This window comes from Giraffa tippelskirchi, chromosome 6 (assembly GCF_054371585.1).
Source record: "Giraffa tippelskirchi isolate mGirTip1 chromosome 6, T2T-mGirTip1v1.2.pri, whole genome shotgun sequence".
NCBI lineage: Eukaryota > Metazoa > Chordata > Mammalia > Artiodactyla > Giraffidae > Giraffa > Giraffa tippelskirchi.
The window spans coordinates 98,439,183-98,458,012 of record NC_137280.1 but is presented as its reverse complement, the minus strand read 5'-3'; the positions used below and the strand labels follow the sequence as shown (position 1 = coordinate 98,458,012).

General features: G+C 39.7%; 1 protein-coding gene across 3 annotated transcripts in view; it reads right to left on the bottom strand.

The window, feature by feature from the left end:
* LOC145510062 (prolyl 4-hydroxylase subunit alpha-2-like) overlaps positions 1-18,830 on the bottom strand; it is a 109,729-nt gene that overhangs the window by 71,414 nt on the left and 19,485 nt on the right. For all 3 annotated transcript variants that reach the window (XM_081500212.1, XM_081500213.1, XM_081500211.1), the window contains exon 4: positions 762-910. In XM_081500212.1, the coding sequence (XP_081356338.1) occupies positions 762-910 (149 nt within the window). The remainder of the gene's footprint in view (positions 1-761; positions 911-18,830) is intronic.

Genomic DNA, 18,830 nt, shown 5'->3' with positions numbered 1-18,830 from the left:
GAAAGTGGGAAATAGAAGTTAGAGTTTCATTTTTACAAAACAAACATATTTCTAGAGACTGGCTGCACAGATGTGAAGTGTATGTAACACTCTTGAACTGTATGTTAAAAAAAATGGTTAGACGGCAAAATATTTTATATTATATGTATTTAAACATTATTTAAAAAATTTTAAGTATGTGACTGGCCTAAAGACACACATAAACCAAGAGAATAGTATAGAAAGCCCAGAAATAAACTGAATTGTACACTCACAAGTGGTTAAAATGATAAATATGTTATGCATATTTTACTACATTAAAGAACAGAAAAAATAAAACCAAATCTGATTCTTTAAAAATATTTTATATAGTCAAAATGGTCAAGAACAAAAGATATAAGTTAAACAGTGAGATAAGAATAAAAATAATTCACAATGCAAAAAATATCTAATCTTATAAAAGAATAAATATGAAATATAGACCAATAAATTCTAAAACCTAGAAAAGATAAAATGATAAAAGTGGGTACAAGAAGGATTACAAAGGCTAAATAGACCAATAAACATTTAAGAAATAAAAATACATCAAATACTTGTCTGTAAAATATTCCCCAGGTTTTAATAGTTTTATTTGTAAGATCTATTAAACTTTCAAGGAACACACTCTCAAGTACTCTCACAAGCTCAGAAAGAGATTCAGAAATATGAGAAAAAGCTCACGGACATATAGGTATATACCCACATGTGCACATGCACATGTAATACACACAAAGCTAGCTTACCAGTGGATGGGTCCTGAAGGACGAAGCTCTCCACTAATGACCAATCTTTATTTAGATGATTCAGTACCTTGTACACATCTACTAATTTTTCCAAATCTTCCTTATCTTCAGGGATTACAAGATTCAGTGCATCTCTTTTCTCAGCCCAGCTATAGGATTTATTGGGTGGAAAAATGAGAAGATAAGAATAATGAATCAAAATTAAGAGATTTTGTCTTAACAAGTTTAAAATGCATCTCTCAAACACTATGACTTCACTATGTACCAGGTCCCAGAATAAGGAATTAAAAAATTAACTCCACTAATCTTTCCAACTATACCATATATCAAGTAATAACACCTCCCCTACCCAAAGATAGATAAAACCAGCTCAGAAAAGTTAAGTTATATGATTTCCCAAAGTCATACAATTAACAAATTATTAACAGAGTCAGGATATAAGCCCAGGTAGGTTAACTCCCAAACCAATGCTTTTAATCACTAAGCTATAACTGCCTCACAGATCAACAAACATACCAGTAGTATCTGGCTGAACAGTTTAGGAATGATGCTAAATACATCCACAGTCAATTTGATATAATCTTTCTGAAGGACAACCCTACAAGTCTAGGATTCAGCAATTCCATTTGTATGACAATACAATGAGGAAGTGTGCAAAGATAGAATAACAAACACAGAAGTGTTTTTCCAGATATTCAAAAAGTTCAATAGGAAGAACACTGTTAAATTAATTATGATATAGCTGTAAAATATTATAGAGCACCATTAAAATGATAATAAAATCCATATTTACTAATAGAAACACATTAGCTAGCAAACCATGTTATAACATAGTAAATATTATGATCCATATTGGTTAAAATTTAACTAAATTTGGTTAGAAGAAATACAGGCATACCTTATTTTATTGTGTTTTGCTTTCCTTCATTCAACTGTTTTTGCAAATATAAAGTCTGTGGCAACTCTGTTGTCATGATGGTTAACACTTTTCAGCAATAAAGTACTTTTTCATTAAGGTATGTACTTTGCTTTTTTATTTTTTTAATTAATTTATTTACTTCAGTTGGAGGCTAATTACTTTACAATATTGTAGTGGTTTTTGCCATACAATCCCAAAGAAAGGCAATGCCAAAGAATGCTCAAACAACCACACAATTGCACTCATTTCAGTTCAGTTGAGTCGCACAGTCGTGTCCGACTCTTTGCGACCCCATGAATTGCAGCACGCCAGGCCTCTCTGTCCATCACCAACTCCCAGAGTCTACCCAAACCCATGTTCATTGAGTCGGTGATGCCATCCAACCATCTCATCCTCTGTCATCCCTTTCTCCTCCCACCTCCAATCCTACCCAGCATTAGGGTCTTTTCCAATGAGTCAACCCTTCACATGAGGTGGACAAAGTATTGGAGTTTCAGCTTCAACATCAGACCTTCCAATGAACACCCAGGATTGATCTCTTTTAGGATGGATTGATTGGATCTCCTTGCAGTCCAAGAGACTCACGAGTCTTCTCCAACACCACAGTTCAAAAGCATCAATTCTTCGGCGCTCAGCTTTCTTCACCGTCCAACTCTCACATCCATACATGACCACTGGAAAAACCATAGCCTTAACTAGATGGACTTTTGTTGGCAAAGTAATGTCTCTGCTTTTAAATATGCTATCTAGGTTGGCCATAACCTTCCTTCCAAGGAGTAAGGGTCTTTTAATTTCATGGCTGCAGTCACCATCAGCAGTGATTCTGGAGCCCAAAAAAATAAAGTCTGACACTGTTTCCACTGTTTCCCCAACTATTTCCCATGGAGTGATGGGACTAGATGCCATGATCTTAGTTTTCTGAACATTGAGCTTTAAGCCAAATTTTTCACTCTCCCCTTCGCCTTCATCAAGAGGCTCTTTAGTTCTTCTTCAATCTCTGCCATAAGGGTGGTGTCATCCACATATCTGAGGTTATTGATATTTCTCCTGGCAATCTTGATTCCAGCTTGTGTTTCTTCCAGCCCAGCATTTCTCATGATGTACTCTGCATAGAAGTTAAATAAGCAGGGTGACAATATACAGCCTTGACATACTCCTTTTCCTATTTGGAACCAGTCTGTTGTTCAATGTCCAGTACTCACTGTTGCTTCCTGACATGCATACAGGTTCCTCAAGAGACAGGTCAGATGGTCTGGTATTCCCATCTCTTTCAGAATTTTCCACAGTTTATTGTGATCCACACAGTCAAAGGCTTTGGCATAGTCAATAAAGCAGAAATAGATGTTTTTCTGGAACTCTCTTGCTTTTTCGATGATCCAGCGGATATTGGCAATTTGATCTCTGGTTCCCCTGCCTTTTCTAAAACCAGCTTGAACATCTGGAAGTTCACGGTTCACGTATTGCTGAAGCCTGGCTTGGAGAACTTTGAGCATTACTTTACTAGCATGTGAGATGATTGCAATTGTGCGGTAGTTTGAGCATTCTTTGGCATTGCCTTTCTTTGGGATTGGAATGAAAACTGACCTTTTCCAGTCCTGTGGCCACTGCTGAGTTTTCCAAATTGGCTGGCATATCAAGTGCAGCACTTTCACAGCATCACCTTTGAGGATTTGAAATAGCTCAACTGGAATTCCATCACCTCCACTAGCTTTGTTTGTAGTGATGCTTTCTAAGGCCCACTTGACTTCACATTCCAGGATGTCTGGCTCTAGGTGAGTGATCACAACATCGTGATTATCTGGGTTGTGAAGATCTTTTTTGTACAGTTCTTCTGTGTATTCTTGTCACCTCTTCTTAATATCTTCTGCTTCTGTTAGGTCCATACCATTTCTGTCCTTTATTGAGCCTATCTTTGCATGAAATGTTCCTTTGGTACCTCTAATTTTCTTGAAGAGATCTCTAGTCTTTCCCAATCTGTTGTTTTCCTCTATTTCTTTGCACTGATCGCTGAGGAAGGCTTTCTTATCTCTCCTTGCTATTCTTTGGAACTCTGCATTCAGATGGGAATATCTTTCCTTTTCTCCTTTGCTTTTCACTTCTCTTCTCTTCCCAGCTATCTGTAAGACCTCCTCAGACAGCCATTTTGCTTTTTTGCATTTCTTTTCCATGGGGATTTTCTTGATCCCTGTCTCCTGTACAATGTCACGAACCTCTGTCCATAGTTCATCAGGCACACTATCAGGTCTAGTCCCTTAAATCTATTTGTCACTTCCATGGTATACTCATAAGGGATTTGATCTAGGTCATACCTGAATGGTCTAGTGGTTTTCCCTACTTTCTTCAATTTAAGTCTGAATTTGGCAATAAGCAGTTCACGATCTGAGCCACAGTCTGCTCCCGGTCTTGTTTTTGCTGACTGTATAGAGCTTCTCCATCTTTGGCTGCAAAGAATATAATCAATCTGATTTCGGTGTTGACCATCTGGTGATGTCCACGTGTACAGTCTTCTCTTGTGTTGTTGGAATAGGGTGTTTGCTATTACCAGTGCGTTCTCGTGGCAAAACTCTATTAGCCTTTGCCCTGCTTCATTCTGTACTCCAAGGCCAAACTTGCCTGTTACGCCAGGTGTTTCTTGACTTCCTACTTTTGCATTCCAGTCCCCTATAATGAAAAGGACATCTTTTTTGGGTGTTAGTTCTAGAAGGTCTTGTAGGTCTGCATAGAACGGTTCAACTTCAGCTTCTTCGGCGTTACTGGTCGGGGCATAGACTTGGATTACCGTGATATTGAATGGTTTGCCTTGGAAACGAACAGAGATCATACTGTCGTTTTTGAGATTGCATCCAAGTACTGCATTTTGGACTCTTTTGTTGACCATGATAGCTACTCCATTTCTTCTAAGGGATTCTTGCCCACAGTAGTAGATATAATGGTCATCTGAGTTAAATTCACCCATTCCAGTCCATTTTAGTTCGCTGATTCCTAGAATGTCGACGTTCACTCTGGCCATCTCCTGTTTGACTACTTCCAGTTTGCCTTGATTCATGGACCTAACATTCCAGGTTCCTATGCAATATTGCTCTTTACAGCATCGGACTTTGCGTCTATCACAGTCACATCCACAGTTGGGTATCGTTTTTGCTTTGGCTCCATCCCATCATTCTTTCTGGAGTTATTTCTCCACTGATCTCCATTAGCATATTGGGCACCTACTGACCTGGGGAGTTCATCTTTCAGTGCCCTATCCTTTTGCCTTTTCATACTGTTCATGGGGTTCTCAAGGCAAGAATACTGAAGTGGTTTGCCATGCCCTGCTCAAAATTCTCCAAGCCAGGCTTCAGCAATACGTGAACCGTGAACTTCCAGATGTTCAAGCTGGTTTTAGAAAAGGCAGAGGAACCAGAGATCAAATTGCCAACATCCAATGGATCATCAACAAAGCAAGAGAGTTCCAGAAAAACATCTATTTCTGCTTTATTGACTATGCCAAAGCCTTTGACTGTGTGGATCACAATAAACTGTGGAAAATTCTGAAAGAGATGGGAATACCAGACCATCTGACCTGTCTCTTGAGAAACCTGTATGCAGGTCAGGAAGCAACAGTTAGAACTGGACATGGAACAACAGACTGGTTCCAAATAGGAAAAGGAGTACGTCAAGGCTGTATATTGTCACCCTGCTTATTTAACTTCTATGCAGAGTACATCATGAGAAATGCTGGGCTGGAAGAAACACAAGCTGGAATCAAGATTGCCAGGAGAAATATCAATAACCTCAGATATGCGGATGACACCACCCTTATGGAAGAAAGTGAAGAAGAACTAAAGAGCCTCTTGATGAAAGTGAAAGAGGAAAGTGAAAAAGTTGGCTTAAAGCTCAATGTTCAGAAAACTAAGATCATGGCAACTAGTCCCATCACTTCATGGCAAATAGATGGGGAAACAGTGGAAACAGTGTCAGACTTTATTTTTGGGGGCTCCAGAATCACTGCTGATGGTGACTGCAGCCATGAAATTAAAAGACGCTTACTCCTTGGAAGGAAGGTTATGGCCAACTTAGATAGCATATTTAAAAGCACAGACATTACTTTGCCAACAAAAGTCCATCTAGTCAAGGCTATGGTTTTTCCAGTGGTCATGTATGGATGTGAGAGTTGGACGGTGAAGAAAGCTGAGTGCCGAAGAATTGATGCTTTTGAACTGTGGTGTTGGAGAAGACTCTTAAGAGTCCCTTGGCCTGCAAGGACATCCAACCAGTTCATCCTAAAGGAGATCTGTCCCGGGTGTTCACTGGAAGGACTGATGTTGGAGCTAAAACTCCAATACTTTGGCTACCTCATGCGAAAAGTTGACTCATTGGAAAAGACCCTAATGCTGGGTAGGATTCCGGGCAGGAGGAGTAGGGGACGACAGAGGATGAGATGGTTGGATGGCATCACTGACTGGATGGACATGGGTTTGGGTAAGCTCTGGGAGTTGGTTATGGACAGGGAGGCCTGGCGTGCTGCAATTCATGGGGTCACAAAGAGTCGGACACGACTGAGCGACTGAACTGAACTGAACTGATATGAATCAGCCATGGGTTTACATGTGTTCCCCATCCTGAACTCCCCTCCCACCTCCCTCCCCATCCCATCCCTCTGGGTCATCCCAGTACACTAGCCCTGAGCACTTGTCTCATGCATCGAACCTGGACTGGTGATCTGTTTCACATATGATAATATATATGTTTCAATGCTATTGTCTCAGATCATCCCACCCTCGCCTTCTCCCACAGAGACCAAAAGACTGTATTATACATCTGTGTCTCTTTTTCTGTCTCGCATATAGGGTCATTGTTATCATCGTTCTAAATTCCACATATATGCATTAGTATACTGTGTTGGTGGTTTTCTTTCTGGCTTACTTCACTCTGTATAATGGGCTCCAGTTTCATCCACCTCATTAGAACTGATTCAAATGTATTCTTTTTAATGGCTGAGTAATATTCCATTGTGTATATGTACCACAGCTTCCTTATCCATTCGTCTGCTGATGGGCATCTAGGTTGCTTCCATGTCCTGGCTATTATAAACAGTGCTGCAGTGAACACTGTGGTACACGTGTCTCCTTCAATTCTGGTTTCCTCAGTGTGTATGCCCAGTAGTGTGATTGCTGGGTCATATGGCAGTTCTATTTCCAGTTTTTTAAGGAATCTCCATACTGTTCTCCATAGTGATTGTACTAGTTTGCATTCCCACCAACAGTGTAAGAGCCTTCCCTTTTCTCCACATCCTCTCCAGCATTTATTGCTTGTAGACTTTTGGATAGCAGCCATCCTGACTGGCATGAAATGGTACCTCATTGTGGTTTTGATTTGCATTTCTCTGATAATGAGTGATGTTGGGCATCTTTTCATGTATTTGTTAGCCATCTGTATGTCTTCTTTAGAGAAGTGTCTGTTTAGTTCTTTGGCCCGTTTTTTGATTGAGTTCTTTATTTTTCTGGAATGGAGCTACAGGAGTTACTTGTATATTTTTGAGATTAATTCTTTGTCAGTTGTTTCGTTTGCTATTATTTTCTCCCATTCTGAAGGCTGTCTTTTCACCTTGCTGATAGTTTCCTTTGTTGTGCAAAAGCTTTTAAATTTAATTAGGTCCCATTTGTTTATTTTTCCTTTTATTTCCAATATTCTGGGAGGTGGGTCATAGAGGATCCTGCTGTGATTTATGTCGGAGAGTGGTTTGCCTATGTTTTCCTCTAGGAGTTTTATAGTTTCTGGTCTTACGTTTAGCTCTTTAATCCATCTTGAGTTTATTTTTGTGTGGTGTTAGAAAGTGTTCTAGTTTCATTCTTTTACAAGTGGTTGACCCGTTTTCCCTGGACCACTTGTTAAAGAGATTGTCTTTTCTCCATTGTATATTCTTGCCTCCTTTGTCAAAGATAAGGTGTCCATAGGTACGTGGATTTATCTCTGGGCTTTCTATTTTGTTCCATTGATCTATATTTGTCTTTGTGCCAGTACCATACTTTCTTGATGACTGTGGCTTTGTAGTAGAGCCCGAAGTCAGGCAGGTTGATTCCTCCAGTTCCCTTCTTCTTTCTCAAGATTGCTTTGGCTATTCGAGGTTTTTTGTATTTCCATACAAATTGTGAAATTATTTGTTCTAGTTCTCTGAAAAATACCGTTGGTAGCTTGATAGGGATTGCATTGAATCTATAGATTGCTTTGGGTAGTATACTCATTTTCACTATATTGATTCTTCCGATCCATGAACATGGAATATTTCTCCATCTATTTGTGTCCTCTTTGATTTCTTTCATCAGTGTTTTACATTTTCTATATATAGGTCTTTTGTTTCTTTATGTAGATATATTCCTAAGTATTTTATTCTTTTCGTTGCAATGGTGAATGGTATTGTTTCCTTAATTTCTCTTTCTGTTTTCTCATTGTTAGTGTATAGGAATGCAAGGGATTTCTGTGTGTTTATATTACATCCTGCTACTTTACTATATTCATTGATTAGCTCTAGAAATTTTCTGGTAGAGTTTTTAGGGTTTTCTATGTAGAGGATCATGTCATCTGCAAACAGTGAGAGTTTTTCTTCTTCTTTTCATATCTGGATTCCTTTTATTTCTTTTTCTGCTCTAATTGCTGTGGCCAAAACTATGTTGAATAGTAGTGGTGAGAGAGGGCACCCTTGTCTTGTTCCTGACTTTAGGGGAAATGCTTTCAATTTTTCACCATTGAAGATAATGTTTGCTGTGGGTTTGTCAGATACAGCTTTTATTATGTTAAGGTATGTTCCTTCTATTCCTGCTTTCTGGAATGTTTTTATCATAAATGAATGTTGAATTTTGTCAAAGGCTTTTTCTACATCTATTGAGATAATCATATGGTTTTTATCTTTCGATTTGTTAACGTGGTGTATTACATTGACTGATTTGCGGATATTAAAGAATCTTTGCATTCCTGGGATAAAGCCCACTTGGTCATGATGTATGATCTTTTTAATATGTTGTTGGATTCTGTTTGCTAGAATTTTGTTAAGGATTTTTTGCATCTATGTTCATCAGTGATATTGGCCTGTAGTTTTCTTTTTCTGTGGCATCTCTGTCTGGTTTTGGTATTAGGGTGATGGTGGCCTCATAGAATGAGTTTGGAAGTTTACCTTCTTCTGCAATTTTCAGGAAGAGTTTGAGTAAGATAATTGTTAGCTCTTCTCTAAATTTTTGGTAGAATTCAGCTGTGAAGTCACCTGGTCCTGGGCTTTTGTTTGCTGGAAGATTTCTAATTACAGTTTCGATTTCCGTTCTTGTGATGGATCTGTTAAGATTTTCTATTTCTTCCTGGTTCAGTCTTGGAAAGTTATACTTTTCTAAGAATTTGTCCATTTCTTCCAAGTTGTCCATTTTATTTGCATATAGCTGCTGATGCCATTGTATACTTGGAGCTTCCCCTTCTGTCCCAGCAGTAAAGAATCTGCCTGTAATGTAGGAGACACCAAGTTCGATCCCTGGGTCGGGAAGATCCCCTGGAGGAGGGCATGGCAATCCACTCCAGTATTCTTGCCTGGAGAATCCCATAGACAGAGAAGCCTGGAGGTCTACAGAGGTTGCAAAGAGTTGGAAACTCTTTGAAGTGACTGAGCATGCATGCACGAACACACTGCGTACTTAACAGACTACAGTATAGCGTAAACATAACTTTTATATGTACTAGAATTCCAAAAAATTCATGTGACTCACTTTATTGCAATATTTGCTTCACTGCAGTGGTCTGGAACTGAACCCACACTATCTCTGAACCACACCTGTATAAATTTTTATGCCAGTTTCAGTTCAGTCACTCAGTTATGTCTGACTCTTTGCAACCCCATGAAATGCAGCACAGCAGGCCTCCCTGTCCATCACCAACTCCCGGAGTCTACCCAAACTCATGTCCATTGAGTCGGTGATGCCATCCAACCATCTCACCCTCTGTCGTCCCCTTCTCCTCCTGCCCTCAATCTTTCCCAGCATCAAGGTCTTTTCCAATGAGGCAGTTCTTCGCATCAGGTGGCCAAAGTATTGGAGTTTCAGCTTCAGCATCAGTCCTTCCAATGAACACTCAAGATTTATCTCCTTTAGGATGGACTGGTTGGATCTCCTTACAGTGCAAGGGACTCTGAAGAGTCTTCTCCAATACCACAGTTCAAAAGCATCGATTCTTCAGCACTCAGCTTTCTTTATAGTCCAACTCTCACATCCATACATGACCACTGGAAAAACCACAGCCTTGACCAGACGGACCTTTGTTGGCAAAGGAATGTCTCTGCTTTTCAATATGCTGTCTAAGTTGGTCATAACTTTCCTTCCAAGGAGTAAGAGTATTTAAGGAGGGGAAAAAAGCCTGTAAGCGTACAGACATCATGGTTATTTTTATAGGTAGATTAGAGACAGATTTTATTTCTTTATTACTACAACAGTCATGTTGATTGCCAACTCTGCTATCATGTTGATAATCTTCTAGCTTCCCATGAAAATAACTCTGTTATTTTCGGGTATCCAACCCCCTCCACATAGAAAAATGCTTCAAAGAAAGCTAGGGGCATCTACTGATCCTGCACTGACTATTCTAAGTTAAAAACAGAAGTCCTGTTCCCCTCGTTAGTGATCTGCCTCAGCAGGGGCAACTAACGCAATTTAAGCTAATGAGACATAAAGTTTAGTGGGAGACAACAGAAAAAATTTCTTTAGTGTTATATTAATAAATAAAAGAAATAGCTCTTTAGCCAGTTATTGTGCTGTCTCTTAATATGATACCTAAAACTATTAGACATTTTAACCAGAGAAAGCTAAACTGAGGAGAAGCAGATACATTATTAGCAGAAGAGACGAAAAGAATCCGAGTTCATAACATGGTTGAGCCTCTCAATCAAGCAGCCCTAAAACTCTCTGATCTTGGGAGGATTTCTTTTTATATGTAATATTACATTGTCCTCATTGTTTAAGCTATTATTGTCTGCCAAAAGTATCTTTAATTAAATTTTTTTGGTATAATCTTAATTTTGTTTATAATGTTAATGTATGATTTTGACATCCCTACTTAGAAGCATAATAGATAACTCAAATTTAACTGCCAATCTTTGCCCTCAAACATGCTCTGCCCACACACTTCCCCATGTCAGTTAACAACTCTATTTTTCTAACTCTTCAGGCTAAATCCCAGATTTGCTCTCATTTTCTGTCTTTCTTTCTCTACTCCATCATGAAAATAACAATGGTTATACCTTCAAAATTACACTAGAGTATGACATCGTCTCACCAACTCTGTCATGACCACTCTGGCCCAAGCTACCACATTTTTTGTTAAGATTTTTCCAGTAACTTTCCTAACAGAGAAATCTATTCCCAATACAGAGCTAGAGAGATCCTTTTCAAATAAGAGCAGAAGGATGTGGAGAAAAGGGAACCCAACTGCACTGTTGGTAGCAATGTAAACTGGTATAGCCACTACGGAGAACAGTATGGAGATTCCTTAACAAACTAGGAATAAAACTACCATATGACCTAGCATACTAGGCATATAGCATACTAGGCAAATACCCTGAGAAAACCACAATTCAAAGAACACATGCACCCCAATGTTCACTGCAGCACTATTTACAATAGCCAGGACATGGAAGCAACCTAGATGTTCATTAACCTATGAATGGATAAATAAGTTGTACATATACACAATGGAATATTACTCAGCCATTAAAAGGAACCATTTGAGTAGTAACAGTGAGGTGGATGAACCTAGAGCCTGTTATATAGAGTGAATTAAGCTAGAAAAACAAATATCTCATATTAACACATATATATGGAATCTAGAAAGATGGTACTGATTAGCTTATTTGCAGGGCAGCGATGGAGACACAAAAGTAGAGAACAGTCTCATGGACACAGCCAGGTAAGGAGATGGTAGGACAAATTGAGGATAGTAGCATTTACGTATATTATACACACACACACACACACCCATACCCTATCAAGTGTAAAACAGATAAAGAGCAGGGAACTGCTTGTAACACAGGGAGCCCAGCCTGGTGCTCTATGAAAACTTAGAGGGTGGAATATGGGGCAAGGCAGGGGGGAGACTACAGAGGAAGATGATATATATATATATATATAATTATGACTGATTTGCAATGATACATGGCAGAGACCACCACAACACTGTAAAGCAATTATCATCCAGTAAAAAAAAATTAAGAGCAAATCATGCTACTCCTTGGGCTTCCCAGGTGGCTCAGTGGGTAAAGAAGCTGCCTGCAATGCAAGAGACACCAGAGATATGGGTTCGATTCCTGGGTTGCAAAGATCACCTGGATGAGGGCACAGCAATCCACTCCAGTAGTCTTGCCTGGAGAATCCCGTGGACAGAGGAGCCTGGCAGGCTATAATCCATAGGTCGCAGAGTCAGAGACAAATGAAACAATATAGCATGCATGCACATACTACTCCTCTGATCAAAATCTTTCCCAAATTGCCAGTATCACTCAGTAAAAATTAGCCTCTATGGTTCACAAGGTCCTACATAATCTGGCCCTTCACTGTCTTGCTGACTTCATCTTCTACTACTCTCCGTCTTGCTCACTCTGCCTTCCTCATTCTGGCTTTCCACTACTCCTTAAACCCATCAAACTCTTCCGTAAGGACCTTTGCTGTAGATGTTGCCATTTGGCTATCCTCCTCACATAACTGTATGGCTTAAATATCACTTCCCTGACGAGGATTATATTGACCATCCTATTTCAGTTCAGTTCAGTCACTCACTCATGTCCATCCGACTCTTCCCGACCCCATGAACAGCAGCACGCCAGGCCTCCCTGTCCATCACCAACTCCCAGACTTCACTCAAACTCATGTCCATTGAGTTGGTGATGCCATCCAACCATCTCATCCTCGTCCCCTTCTCCTCCTGCCCTCAACCTTTCCCAGCATCAGGGTCTTTTCCAATGAGGCAGCTCTTTGCATCAGGTGGCCAAAGTACTGGAGTTTCAGCTTCAACATCAGTCTTTCCAATGAACACCCAGGACTGATCTCCTTTAGGATGGACTGGGTGGATCTCCTTGCAGTTCAAGGGACTCTCAAGAGTCTTCTCCAACACCACAGTTCAAAAGCATCAATTCTTCGGTGCTCAGCTTTCTTTATAGTCCAACTTTCACATCCATACATGACTACTGGAAAAACCATAGTCTTGACTAGACGGACCTTTGTTGACAAAATAATGTCTCTGCTTTTTAATATGCTGTCTAGGTTGGTCATAACTTTTCTGCCAAGAAGTAAGCGTCTTTTAATTTCATGGCTGCAATCACCATCAGCAGTGATTTTGGAGCCCCCAAAAATAAAGTCAGCCACTGTTTTCACTGTTTCCCCATCTATTTGCCATGAAGTGATGGGACCAGATGCCATGATCTTAGTTTTCTGAATGCCGAGCTTTAAGCCAACTTTTTCGCTCTCCTCTTTCACTTTCATCAAGAGGCTCTTTAGTTCTTCTTCACTTTCTTCCATAAGGGTGGTGTCATCTGCATATCTGACTTAGTAGCACAAATAGTCCCTGCTTCTAGTAGTCCAGATCCCCTTTACCTGGCTCTACTTTTCTTTTTTCCCATGATTTTTGACACTTTCTACAATATAATTTACTTATATGTTAAGTTGGTCTCCCCATGCTACTGGGGCTAGAATTATTTTTTTGTTTAGTGGTGTGTTTTTTTTTTTTTTTTTTTTATGGCTGTGCTGGGTCTCCATTGCTGTGCATGGGCTTTCTCTAGTTGCCGTAAGTGGGGGCTACTCTCTAGTCACGTTGTATAGGCTTCTCATTGTGGTGGCTTCCCTTACTTAACAGCATAGGCTCTAGGCACGCGGGCTTCAGTATTTGCGGATTGCAGGCTTAGTTGCCCCGCTGCATGTGGAATCTTTCTGGACCAGGGATTGAACCTGTGTCCCCTGCATTGGCAAGCAGATTCCCAACCACCAAACCACCAGGGAAGTCCTGTTTGCTGGTTTTTTACTGCTGTAGTCTAGCTCCAAAAACAGTGTTTGGCACGTGATAATTATTCACTAAATATTTGTTACATGTTGAATACATGAGTAAATGGAGGAGAGGTGATGAAATCACTGTCATCATTCCAAAAATACCTCTCTCAATCTTATCTGAGAAACAAGAAGCTTTAGATATCCAGGAAACTATTCATGTATCTTAATAAATCAGACAGCTGAGTATACAGTTCAGGAAGAGTGCTGTGAACTGGCCTTCCAGGGTATAATCAGAACCTTAGAGAAGCAACAAGCAGACACAGAGCCCAGAAGGGAGTGTGGTCATCAGCAGCTTAGCTGAAGAGGTGAGCATTCTTAACAGAGCAACCATCTCCTTCTCCTCCAATCTCAAGAACCCTGGATTCACACCCCAACTATCCAGATATCATCCATGATACCAGGAGTAATATATCAAACAGGTGACAACAGGTAAAGTCCAAAACAGGACAGGGCAAAACGAGTAATTTCAAAGTAAGCATGTGAAATGTCAAATCCATACTTTTTGAGCATGAACCCTAAAGGGCCAGCTAGTAAGGACAGCCTTCTGGAATCTTATCAAGACCTTTGATCAGCTAAGATTTTAAATGAACCCTAATAATGGATAACAGGAAAAATAAATGAAATGGAAACTTTCCAAGAGGAAACTATATCATTTCAAAATAGAGACTGAGGAAAGACTAAAGAGATTAGACTAACTAAAGCAGAGGGTTGGTGTAAGCAACAGGATTTAAAGCTCCAAGTAGCTAGAGGATGAATAGAAAAGGGACACAGGCTCCAACGCACTGACCCATGAACTCTTCCTTCACTGCTCTCAAGAGCAGAGATAAGAAGGGCTGAAAGAAGAATGTAGGAACCAAAGCAACAGTGGTTTTATCTTTTGGGGGCAGTATTAAACTTCAGAATTAATGTCTTTAATAATCATAGGTCTACTCATGTTTTCAGTTTTGGTAATTTATATTTTTCTAAGATACTGTCTACTTCATTTTAATTTTTCAAAATTATTAGCATACAGTTGTTTATAATCTTAAAATTAATATTAATTAAAAGTTTAAATTGTGCTAAAATACTTACAAAATTTACCATCTTAACCATTTAAAAATTTTTTAATCTACTTATTTATTTTTGGCTGCACTGGGTCTTTGTTGCTTTTGCTTGGGCTTTCTCTAGTTGCAGCAAGCAGGGGTTATTCTTCGTTGAGTGCACCGTCTTCCCATCGGAGTGGCTTCTCTTGTTGCAGAGCACAGGTTTTAAGCACAATGGCTCTGGTAGCTGCAGCACGCAGGCTCAGTAGTTGTGCACAAGCTTAGTTCCTCCATGGAATGTGGGATCTTCCCGGACCAGTGATCAAGTTCCCTGCATTGGCAGGCAAATTCGTATCCACTGCACAACCAGGGAAGTCCACCATCTTAACCATTTTCAAGTGTACAGTTCAGCAATGTCAAATATATTCACATTGCTGCACAACCAATGTCCAGAACTTCTACATCTTGCAAAACTTAAAACTCTTTAGCCACTAACCAACAACTCATTTTACCCTTTCCCTGCAGTCCCCATCAACCATCATTCCACTTTCTGCTTCTGCGAATTTGACTACTGTAAAAATACCTAATATAAATGGAATCATACAGTATTAGTCTTTTTATGACTGGCTCACTTCACTTAGCACAATATTCTTAAGGTTCATCCATGCTGCAGCATGTACCAGAATTTCTTTCTTCTTCAAGGCCAAATAAAATTCCATCGTATGTCTATACCAAACTGTGTTTATCCATTCACCTGTAGATAGACATTTGGCTTCCTTCCACTTTTTGACTACTGTGAATAATATTGTTATAAACATAGATATACAAATAAGTCCTGGAGACTCTGCCTCCAATTCTTTTGGGTATACCAGAAGTGGAATTACTAGACCATATGGTAATTCTATTTTAAATTTTTTGCTGCATCATCATACTGTTTTCCACAAGGACAGCATCATTTTGCATTCCCAACAACAGTGCGCAAGGATTCCAATTTCTTCACCTTCTTGCCAATATTTGTTATTTTCTGGCTTTGTTTTTTTATAGTACCCATCTTAACAGATGTGACGTGGTATCTCATCGTGGTTTTGATTAGCATTTCCTTAATGACTTGTAATGCTGGGCACATCTTCAGATGTGATAATCTTTTTTGGAGAAATGTCTATTCAACTCCTTTGCCCATTTTTTAATCACGTGACTTACACTGTGCATTTATTTTTAACCTCACTGTATGTATAGCTATGTCCGAGTTTTTACTTCTAATATTGTTTATTTGTTTTCCTTTCTTTTTTTCTTGACCATCCCAGAGGACTGATTATCTTGCTAACATTTCCAAATATCACCAACTTCCAGTTTTAATGATTCTCTAAACTGCATCTTTTATTTTTCTGACTTCACTAACTTCTACTTCATCTAAATGGTTTCCTTTCTTCTATTTTGTTAAGGTTTTCCCTGCCATTTTTCTAACTCTTTGACTGGCTCACTGTGGAAATAGAAAACTGTAAACCCTATAGTGGCTAACTCAATTTGTGTCAGTTCCGTCGTTCAGTCATGTCCGACTCTGCGATCATGGACTGCAGCACGCCAGGCCTCCCTGTCCATCACCAACTCCTGGAGTTTACCCAAACTCATGTCCATTGAGTCAATGATGTCATCCAACCATCTCTTCCTCTGTTGTCCCTTCTTCTCCCGTCTTCAATCTTTCCCAGCATCAGGGCCTTTTCCAATGAGTTGGCTCCTCGCATCAGGTGGCCAAAGTACTGGAGTTTCAGCTTCAGCATCAGTCCTTCCAATGAACACCCAGGACTGATCACCTTTAGGGTAGACTGGTTAGATATCCTTGCAGTCCAAGGGACTCTCAAGAGAATTCTCCAACAACACAGTTCAAAAGCATCAATTCTTCAGTGCTCAGCTTTTTTTATCATCCAACTCTCACATCCATTCATGACTACTGGAAAAACCATAGCCTTGACGAGACGGATCTTTGTTGGCAAAGTAATGTCTCTTCTTTTTAATATGCTGTCTAGGTTGGTCATAACTTCCTGCCAAGGAGTAAGCGTCTTTTAATTTCATGGCTGCAGTCACCATCTGCAGTGATTCTGGAGCCCAGAAAAATAGTCTCTCACCGTTTCCACTGTTTCCCCACCTATTTGCCGTGAAATGATAGGACCAGATGCCATGGTCTTAGTTTTCTGAATGTTGAGTTTTAAGCCAACTTTTTTACTCTGCTCTTTCACTTTCATCAAGAGCCTCTTTAGTTCTTCTTCACTTTCCGCCATAAGGGTGGTGTCATCTGCATATCTGAGGTTATTGATATTTCTCCTGGCAATCTTGATTCCAGCTTGTGCTTCATCAAGCCCAGCATTTCTCATGATGTACTCTGCATATAAGTTAAATAAGCAGGGTGACAATATACAGCCTTGACGTACTCCTTTCCTGATTTGGAACCAGTCTGTTGTTCCATGTCCAGTTCTAACTGTTGCTTCTTGACCTGCATACAGACTTCTCAAGAGGCAGGTCAGGTGGTCTGGTATTCCCATCTCTTTCAGAATTTTCCACAGTTTATTGTGATCCATACAGTCAAAGGCTTTGGCATAGTCAACAAAGCAGAAATAGATGTTTTTCTGGAACTCTCTTGCTTTGTCGATGATCCATTGGATGTTGGCAATTTGATCTCTGGTTCCTCTGCCTTTTCTAAAACCAGCTTGAACATCTGGAAGTTCACAGCTCACATATTGCTGAAGCCTGGCTTGGAGAATTTTGAGCATTACTTTACTAGCATGTGAGATGAGTGCAATTGTGCGGTAGTTTGAGCATTCTTTGGCATTGCCTTTCTTAGGGATTGGAATGAAAACTGACCTTTTCCAGTCCTGTGGCCACTGCTGAGTTTTCCAGATTTGTGTAGAAAAGTTTAAATGGAGTCAGGGGATGGCAACCGACAGTTCTGAACAAACTTTGAAAGCACAGGAGACTCTTAAAGGTATTCTGAAAATATAAGTCATGTTATAATCACAACTAGTTTGATCAACAATGAAAAGGTTTATCAAATCTTTAATGCCTATTCTTACAAAATTTAACTTATATGTATACTTATTGTTTATCTTGTCATTACATATCGAAAGGTTTGTTTCAATAATTCCAAAGTATGTTTAATTTATAACTTTGGGACTATAAGGGTTTGCTATAGGAAAGGAAGATTTTAAAAATAATTGCTGTAGAAAGGGTATATGCTCATTAAAGATGTCAACTATAATTTTTTTTTATAAATTTATTTATTTTAGTTGGGGGCTAGTTACTTTACAATATTGTAGTAGTTTTTGCCATACATTGACATGAATCAGCCATGGGTTTACATGTGTTCCCCTTCCTGGACCCCCCCCTCCCACCTCTCTCCCCATCCCATCCCTCTGGGTCATCCCATTGCCCCAGCCCTGAGCATTTGTCTCATGCATCAAACATGGAATGGTGTTCTGCTTCACATATGATAATATACATGTTTCAATGCTATTCTCCCAGAACATCCCACCCTCACCTTCTCCCTCAGAGTCCATAAGACTGTTCTATGCATCTGTGTCTCTTATTCTGTCTTGCATATAGGGTTATCGTTACCATCTTTCAAATTCCATATATGCATTAGTATACTGTATTGGTGTTTTTCTTTCTGGATTACTTCACTCTGTATAATGGGCTCCAGTTTCATCCATCTCAATAGAACCGATTCAAATGTATTTTTTTTAATGGCTGAGTAATATTCCATTGCGTATATGTACCACAGCTTCCTTATCCATTCGTCTGCTGATGGACGTCTAGGTTGCTTCCATGTCCTGGCTATTGTAAACAGTGCTGCAGTGAACATTGGGGTACACGTGTGTCTTTCAATTCTGGTTTCCTCGGTGTGTATGCCCAGCAGTGGGATTGCTGGGTCATATGGCAGTTCTATTCCCAGTTTTTTAAGGAATCTCCACACTGTTCTCCATAGCAGCTGTACTAGTTTGCATTCCCACCAACAGTGTAAGAGGGCTCCCTTTTCTCCACACCCTCTTCAGCATTTATTGCTTGTAGACTTTTGGATAGCAGCCATTCTGAC